A 9,655-nucleotide genomic window follows, 5' to 3' on the forward strand; every position below is an offset into this window, starting at 1 on the left:
ATGTGTGTGTATTATTCAGGCTTGGTTTATTCTACTACAAAATCTGTCTGATTAGATCTCTCTCTGTTTTTAAGGACATCGGTCTTTGTGTAGGGTACATGTAAGAAAAGCATGAAACTTTTGTTTGTTTTCTTCAAAAATCTGTATACGTACTGTGTATATATATATTGCTTCATATCAGTTTTACAAACACATTTACATCAAATACGTCATAATAAATATAGCTTTTGGGGACAATGATTTTTTGTTTTCCAATGATGACATTGTGATAATTGAGATGAATTTAGTAGTGGTGCGTCTGTTTCTATGAGGAGTATTCCTCGTACTCCTCTGCACTGCGGCGTCCGAAGTCCATCCAGCCCAGGTAGTCTCTGTCCTTTATCTTGTGGCTGGGACCCGGACCGCTGGCTCTGCTGCTCAGGGACGAGCTCCTCTGGAATGATCCTGGAACCAGATAATTTGAGGGGTTACATTTCTCCAGCCCAATCCCTCAGCTGTTTACCAAAGAAGTGGCGGTTTTGCGTTGTTTGAATCCCAGATTGCCCCTTTAAATACAGAACATTATATTCTAATGTAATTTATATGTGTATAATATATATATTCTAATGTATATGGGTATAATATTTTTTTTAATTCTATGTGTGTGTATATGTATATATGTGTATATATATATATATATATATATATATATATATATATATATATATATATATATATATATTAATTATAATGTACAGTTGAAGTCAGAAGTTTACATACACCTTAGCCAAATACAGTGGGGAAAAAAAGTATTTAGTCAGCCACCAATTGTGCAAGTTCTCCCACTTAAAAAGATGAGAGGCCTGTAATTTTCATCATAGGTACACGTCAACTATGACAGACAAATTGAGATTTTGTTTCTCCAGAAAATCACATTGTAGGATTTTTTATGAATTTATTTGCAAATTATGGTGGAAAATAAGTATTTGGTCACCTACAAACAAGCAAGATTTCTGGCTCTCACAGACCTGTAACTTCTTCTTTAAGAGGCTCCTCTGTCCTCCACTCGTTACCTGTATTAATGGCACCTGTTTGAACTTGTTATCAGTATAAAAGACACCTGTCCACAACCTCAAACAGTCACACTCCAAACTCCACTATGGCCAAGACCAAAGAGCTGTCAAAGGACACCAGAAACAAAATTGTAGACCTGCACCAGGCTGGGAAGACTGAATCTGCAATAGGTAAGCAGCTTGGTTTGAAGAAATAAACTGTGGGAGCAATTATTAGGAAATGGAAGACATACAAGACCACTGATAATCTCCCTCGATCTGGGGCTCCACGCAATATCTCACCCCGTGGGGTCAAAATGATCACAAGAACGGTGAGCAAAAATCCCAGAACAACACGGGGGGACCTAGTGAATGACCTGCAGAGAGCTGGGACCAAAGTAACAAAGCCTACCATCAGTAATACACTACGCCGCCAGGGACTCAAATCCTGCAGTGCAAGACGTGTCCCCCTGCTTAAGCCAGTACATGTCCAGGCCCGTCTGAAGTTTGCTAGAGTGCATTTGGATGATCCAGAAGAGGATTGGGAGAATGTCATATGGTCAGATGAAACCAAAATATAACTTTTTGGTAAAAACTCAACTCGTCATGTTTGGAGGACAAAGAATGCTGAGTTGCATCCAAAGAACACCATACCTACTGTGAAGCATGGGGGTGGAAACATCATGCTTTGGGGCTGTTTTTCTGCAAAGGGACCAGGACGACTGATCCGTGTAAAGGAAAGAATGAATGGGGCCATGTATTGTGAGATTTTGAGTGAAAACCTCCTTCCATCAGCAAGGGCATTGAAGATGAAACGTGGCTGGGTCTTTCAGCATGACAATGATCCCAAACACACCGCCCGGGCAACGAAGGAGTGGCTTCGTAAGAAGCATTTCAAGATCCTGGAGTGACCTAGCCAGTCTCCAGATCTCAACCCCATAGAAAACCTTTGGAGGGAGTTGAAAGTCCGTGTTACCCAGCGACAGCCCCAAAACATCACTGCTCTAGAGGATATCTGCATGGAGGAATGGGCCAAAATACCAGCAACAGTGTGTGAAAACCTTGTGAAGACTTACAGAAAACGTTTGACCTGTGTCATTGCCAACAAAGGGTATATAACAAAGTATTGAGAAACTTTTGTTATTGACCAAATACTTATTTTCCACCATAATTTGCAAATAAATTCATAAAAAATCCTACAATGTGATTTTCTGGAGAGAAAAAAATCTCATTTTGTCTGTCATAGTTGACGTGTACTTATGATGAAAATTACAGGCCTCTCTCATCTTTTTAAGTGGGAGAACTTGCACAATTGGTGGCTGACTAAATACTTTTTTTCCCCACTGTATATGGGTATAATGTATATCTCTATGTCTGGAACAGAGACAGACATCACATATCATCTGTACTATATCGGGCACTGGAGTCTTTCTGTTGGTTTAAAATGATTATCATTATGTATCATTAGATGAAAGAATATAATATAATTATTCCTGGAATGCATCCCGTCCTTATGACTGATCAGGATCATGATAACACAACTTCTTGATATGTTGGATCAGAACATAACATGGAAAGTGTATTGATGGTACATAATAATATAATATAATGTTACGTATGGCTGACTAAGACAGTGTTTCTTAACCATTTTTTGTTTCAGGGTTCAGGGAAGACCTATTGGATTTAAACAAATTAACACTTGTTAATTGACTAAATCAGCATCAGCTAGCTTATCTAATGGAACCATTCAGCAACATCCGCTCAGCATCATCCCAGGGACTGATGGCGGTCAGTCATTAGCAATCCACTGGAGATACTGACTGTTCCATGCTTTGGCATTTACTTCTCTGTGTGTAAATGTTTATTCTTATATGTGTGTAAATGTTCTGGCACTCTTCAGACGAGTTAATGATATCATCTACAAACCGCATTAACCCACACTCAACTTTTGTGGAGGTCCATTAAAAATGACAAAATATAGCAATTCATTTGATTCTTTATAAAACTCAAAAACTCCAGTTTGAGCAGGGCAGGTCAACAGCAGCGTGACAAAGCCATCAGTAGATTGTGACAACAGCCAGAGAGATGGATGATGACAGAGGAGGAAGCACGAAGAGAGAGGAAGGATGGGGGGAGGCTTTCTTTCTCTAACGATGTCATGTTTTTTCATCTCTGTTACATGATGAAAACCACTGGAGGTCTCCTCTCAGTCTGGATAATTCCCTCTATCAACTATCTCCTCCCTGGCTGTCTGTCTCCTACTGTGGGACTTCTCTTCCCTCCCAGAGGAAAGGTGCTTTAACTATAGAGATGGGAAAGCTATCAGAGTGGAGATGATGCCAATCCAAAACCCATACAATGTCACTGTCCTGTGCACTACTTTTGTTCAGAGCCCTATGTGCCCTGTTCAAAATAGTGCACTACATAGAGAATAAGGTGCCTAAATAGATGACTTAATATAATTCGTGACTTAGTTCATGAGTGAGGGATACTGGGATTGTGATAACATACAACCCTAGAATATGAAATGTATTCACCTTTAACAATGTTCTATTTTACTTTAATTAAGAAACGTTTAACAGATCTTACGTCTTACCTTTCCTGGATACCAATCTTGCCAGTAGTTCACGCAGATTGGTGCGGCTGTCCTCTGCCTCGTCCTCTGCCGGTTTGGAGAAGGGGGTGAGCTGGCCACTGGGGGGCACTGAGCGGGTGTGGCGTGTGTGTTGGGGAGACATAACGCTGTCGAGCTGGGGGGGCTCAGGCTTTCCCTCATCCTGCGAGTGCGACAGGCGCCCCAAACTGCTGCCAGAGAGCGCAGACAGCAGTACACATACACAGATAACTGCATTCATTGCTGAGAGAGGAGGCACAGAAAGAGAGATTCACATTTAATACAGATCTATGCAGAGGTGTTAATTAATGTTTTTTGCTTAATGCTAATATTTTCTGATGTTCCGTCCATCTCTCTCTATCTAATTTTCATGTGAAATGGTAACAATGCCAGCATATCAAGGAATACCATATGATATTTTTCTCATGACACAGCTGAAACCTTTTTGTTGCATTACTCAGCACAGGGGTAGAAGGCAATTATCCAAAACAATACATTTTGTTAAAACTAAAACAAAGTGCCCTTTCCCACTCAATATGGATTGACCATCCATCTAAGTTGTGGGGTAGTACTACTGATGGATGAGTCTTTCCTGTCGAAATATAATCCTGGAGGAAAGGACCAACACAATTAGGCTTCTTCAGCTTCCAGTCAGGAGAATTTACTTTTCTACCTCAAGATGCCTCAGAGGCAGAAAGAAACTGACTCTTCTCTGTTTAAAGAGCCATGGAAAAGTACTCTCCAGGGTGAAGGAGTCTGTGATTTCACACCACCACACCACCAACGGACTAGTGAATAATTCATGTAGATTTAACAAACAAGAACTCTCTGGGTTGTATAGAATTAAAACAAATCTAGAGGGACGTCAATCAGAAGTAAAGCATCTCCAGCAGCGATAATACACCAGATATTAGACAGGAGTCAGGACACCATCAATTCTCAAACTGTATGTAGAGTGAATGAATGTCAATAAATTAATTAAAGACAGATTTCATATGAAAAACACAATAACATCCTCACATAACTGACTGGAACCCAATCTAATTATTCCACTCATTGACCTGAACTTAAACCCAGAACTTCAGTTGTATAGAACCCATTGTTCCATGGAATTAGTACCGTGCTCCAAGTGTCCATTAAGCTTATTTACTGACCACAGTGAACTCACAGCAGACAAATTAGAAAAATAAATAGCCACGCGAAGTTCACTTACCTTCAGTCGGTCCACACAGGCTGAGCTCAACAGTCGGAGAACAGTAGAGGAGAAGAGGAGGACTGTAGGATACAGTAGAGGGCGTACAGGCTGAACACACAGAGGGAAACTTCTCCTGAAGGTGCAGGAGTGACCCTTATATACCCGGAGTGGGAGGGCCGGCCCCTTGGTCCCCGGAGCGGAGCTTTCGCATCCTGTCGTGTGATTGTGCATCGATGACGCAGTAAAGGGATAGACGCACTCACCGCCTCCCTCAGAGAGGGACAGGGCACCACCCTGGACCCACTACGCTCCCCACGCTCCTCTCTCCTCTACTCTGATGCTGACGCAATAGGGAACGAGAGGGGGAGGGTGTCAAAGGTCATACCAACCAACCCCCACACCCCACTCCCCCCAAAACAAGGAACCCATGGTCGTATTCATTAGAAGAAGAAAAATAGAGTTTCTTATTGGGTATGTTCAGGCATAATCCCTCATTGTTTCAGTCCATTTTCTTCCGTTTGGTTCCTAATGAAGGTGACCCAGACGTAAGCCCCTCTCCTAGACCCGTCAGCAGCCTCACCACAGCACCCACATCATCCGCCTCAGTCTCCAGACAGTGATAGGTTAATCCTTCTCCCTCATAAGAGAGGCTGCTGCCTGATTAATATGGGGATGCATGTCTGGCTGTGTGCCTGGGAATGAAACACAAGGCACGATATCTTAAAGGTCTTTTAAAGTTGTCTAACTGAAGGACATGGAGATAGTTTTTTCTTGATTACATTCATACCACAAGAGGTTGGTGGGGAGGACAGGCTCGTGGTAATGGCTAGAGCGGTATATGTGGAATGGTATGAAATACAGTGGGGAAAAAAGCATTTAGTCAGCCACCAATTGTGCAAGTTCTCCCACTTAAAAAGATGAGAGAGGCCTGTAATTTTCATCATAGGTACACGTCAACTATGACAGACAAAATGAGAAAAAATAATCCAGAAAATCACATTGTAGGATTTTTAATGAATTTATTTGCAAATTATGGTGGAAAATAAGTATTTGGTCAATAACAAAAGTTTCTCAATACTTTGTTATATACCCTTTGTTGGCAATGACACAGGTCAAACATTTTCTGTAAGTCTTCACAAGGTTTTCACACACTGTTGCTGGTATTTTGGCCCATTCCTCCATGCAGATCTCCTCTAGAGCAGTGATGTTTTGGGGCTGTCGCTGGGCAACACGGACTTTCAACTCCCTCCAAAGATTTTCTATAGGGTTTAGATCTGGAGACTGGCTAGGCCACTCCAGGACCTTGAAATGCTTCTTACGAAGCCACTCCTTCGTTGCCCAGGCGGTGTGTTTGGGATCATTGTCATGCTGAAAGACCCAGCCACGTTTCATCTTCAATGCCCTTGCTGATGGAAGGAGGTTTTCACTCAAAATCTCACGATACATGGCCCCATTCATTCTTTCCTTTACACGGATCAGTCGTCCTGGTCCCTTTGCAGAAAAACAGCCCCAAAGCATGATGTTTCCACCCCCATGCTTCACAGTAGGTATGGTGTTCTTTGGATGCAACTCAGCATTCTTTGTCCTCCAAACACGACGAGTTGAGTTTTTACCAAAAAGTTCTATTTTGGTTTCATCTGACCATATGACATTCTCCCAATCCTCTTCTGGATCATCCAAATGCACTCTAGCAAACTTCAGACGGGCCTGGACATGTACTGGCTTAAGCAGGGGGACACGTCTGGCACTGCAGGATCTGAGTCCCTGGCGGCGTAGTGTGTTACTGATGGTAGGCTTTGTTACTTTGGTCCCAGCTCTCTGCAGGTCATTCACTAGGTCCCCCTGTGTTGTTCTGGGATTTTTGCTCACCGTTCTTGTGATCATTTTGACCCCACGGGGTGAGATCTTGCATGGAGCCCCAGATCGAGGGAGATTATCAGTGGTCTTGTATGTCTTCCATTTCCTAATAATTGCTCCCACAGTTGATTTCTTCAAACCAAGCTGCTTACCTATTGCAGATTCAGTCTTCCCAGCCTGGTGCAGGTCTACAATTTTGTTCTTTGGTCTTGGCCATAGTGGAGTTTGGAGTGTGACTGTTTGAGGTTGTGGACAGGTGTCTTTTATACTGATAACAAGTTCAAACTGGTGCCATTAATACAGGTAACGAGTGGAGGACAGAGGAGCCTCTTAAAGAAGAAGTTACAGCAGACCTGAGACTGAGAGCCATTAATCTTGCTTGTTTGTAGGTGACCAAATACTTATTTTCCACCATAATTTGCAAATAAATTCATAAAAAATCCTACAATGTGATTTTCTGGATTTTCTTTCCTCAATTTGTCTGTCATAGTTGACGTGTACCTATGAGGAAAATTACAGGCCATTCTCATCTTTTTAAGTGGGAGAACTTGCACAATTGGTGGCTGACTAAATACTTTTTTCCCCACTGTACATCAGATGCATTGTTTCCATGTGTTTGATGCCATTCCATTCTCTCTGTTGCAGCCATTATGCGCACAATTGGCCCAGCATTATCCAGGGTAGGGGAGGGAATGGCCGGCAGGGATGTAGCTCAGTTGGTAGAGCATGGCGTTTGCAACGCCAGGGTTGTGGGTTCGATTCCCATGGGAGGCCAGTATGAAAAATATAAAAATAATGTATGCACTCACTAACTGTAAGTCGCTCTGGATAAGAGCGTCTGCTAAATGACAAAATATATATATATATATATATTTTAAATACAAAAAAATTAAAATAAATATTATGAGCCGTCCTCCCCTCAGCAGCCTCCTGTGGTTCATACACTGTATCGTTAGAGAGTTAAACACTCTTCCTTTTGGTTCTCCTCCTGACTCGTGTCTCGAATATCTATCAATTGAATTACTGTCTTTGTTCAATCAAATCCTGTGTCCAGCTTCTACGATTAGTCGAGGAAACACGCTTCCTGTGCTTTGAATTAATATACGGTATTCAGAGTATCTAATAATTCCGATTATATTTCATTTCACGCTGTGAACACTATTTTATAGGAATGTAGTTTAATCTTACCATTATACATCCAGACAGTGGTTTTAAATATAGGGTATTTTTATATTTTAATAATTAACACATTACTCCCAGTTTTTGTAACATTATTTAATGAATTGTTCTTAAGCCAATTGACGTTTCTTAACGAGGGAAATTAGAATAACACTGTTCACCAATTAGCTGTCCCATGGGGATCTGTGATTCAATCTCAGATAAAGAGAGGTAGTGGTATATCTAGACTCTCCCTTGTGTATTTTAAGCATGGTCCTCTATGTAAATGGACTAACATTAGTGATCCAGTGCTCTTCAGAATGTAATCGGCAGGTGGTTGTCCTCTTGGAGTGATATGGCTGTTACACGGAACAAGCTGCCAATCAGCTCTGCACGCACAGAGACCGAGAGAGAACAGACCCGTGTTGTTATAACAACAACAACATTAAGGAGAAAGACAGCATCTAGAAGAACATCAGTAACGTCACTTACACCACTTAAAGAGCTGATACTGTCTGCGTCCCAAATGGCACCCTATTCCCTATATAGTGCACTACTTTTGACCAGGGCCCATAGGACTCTGGTCAAAAGCAGTGCACTATAGGGCAGGGGTATTCAACACTTACACTATGAGGTCTTCTGTTCTACCTGATAATCCATTGCACCCACCTGATGTCCCAGGTCTAAATCAGTCCCTGATTAGAGGGGAACAATGAAATAAATGCTGTGGAACTGGCTTGGAGGTCTAGAGTTGAGTTTGAGGGCTATAGGGAATAGGATTCCATTTGAGATGCACCCAGACTCTCTGAAGGCAGGGGGGCCATATGGGCTATCACTGGCCAGCAGGGGGTCCCCAAACACCCTATCAGATCAGCCTGGCAGAGCTAAGCAGGTCCCCAAACACCCTATCAGACCAGCCTGGCAGAGCTAAGCAGGTCCCCAAACACCCTATCAGACCAGCCTGGCAGAGCTAAGCAGGTCCCCAAACACCCTATCAGACCAGCCTGGCAGAGCTAAGCAGGTCCCCAAACACCCTATCAGACCAGCCTGGCAGAGCTAAGCAGGTCCCCAAACACCCTATCAGACCAGCCTGGCAGAGCTAAGCAGGTCCCCAAACACCCTATCAGACCAGCCTGGCAGAGCTAAGCAGGTCCCCAAACACCCTATCAGACCAGCCTGGCAGAGCTAAGCCAGGGACAATCGGTGGAAAATTAAATGAGGATAAGATAAGAAGTTCCTGGTAAGCTTTGAATTGTTTCCTGGGCACGTTGGCATCAGTTGGCATTTCGTAAGCATATGGAAACCACGTTTGACTACGTTCCATTTATTCCATTCCAGCCATTACAATGAGCCCATCCTCCTATAGCTTCTCCCACCAGCCTCAACTGGTTGGCATTTTCTGTGCACTAACATCTGATAAAGAGAGGTCTCACTCTCAATTCAGAGCTTCCAGCCAAACGTCTGGATGGGTTTGAGTGGGATAAATCTGATCTGATTCCCTTTCAGCAGCAGTGATGAAAACATAGCAGCTAGACAGAGGGTGTGTCCCAAATGACTCCCTATATAGTGCACTACTTTTGACCAGGGCCCATAAGGCTATGGTCAAAAGTAGTGCACTATCTAGGAAATAGGGTGCCACGTGACGCAGCCACAGAGTTGTCTTGCCCATGATGACTCCATCCCCTTCTCACAACACATTCCCTTCATCATCACCACATCTTCCTCTTCTTTCTTTCTTTGGAAAGAAAGCGGTTGACCCCATAGGCCGCATCACCTTCCCTTTATATACCCATGTGATTT

General features: G+C 42.8%; 1 protein-coding gene across 1 annotated transcript; it reads right to left on the minus strand.

Moving 5' to 3' along the window:
- Positions 1 to 304: 304 nt before the first annotated feature.
- Positions 305 to 3,886, minus strand: LOC311139548 (cholecystokinin-like; the record flags this gene model as incomplete). The annotated part of the gene is made up of 2 exons (XM_084174435.1): positions 305 to 444; positions 3,628 to 3,886. The coding sequence occupies 2 exons, from the start codon at positions 3,884 to 3,886 to the stop codon at positions 305 to 307; spliced, it is 399 nt and encodes a 132-aa protein (XP_084030561.1).
- Positions 3,887 to 9,655: the final 5,769 nt, after the last annotated feature.

The sequence above is a fragment of the Coregonus lavaretus genome, assembly GCF_964263955.1.
Source record: "Coregonus lavaretus genome assembly, chromosome: 13".
NCBI classification, from domain to species: domain Eukaryota; kingdom Metazoa; phylum Chordata; class Actinopteri; order Salmoniformes; family Salmonidae; genus Coregonus; species Coregonus lavaretus.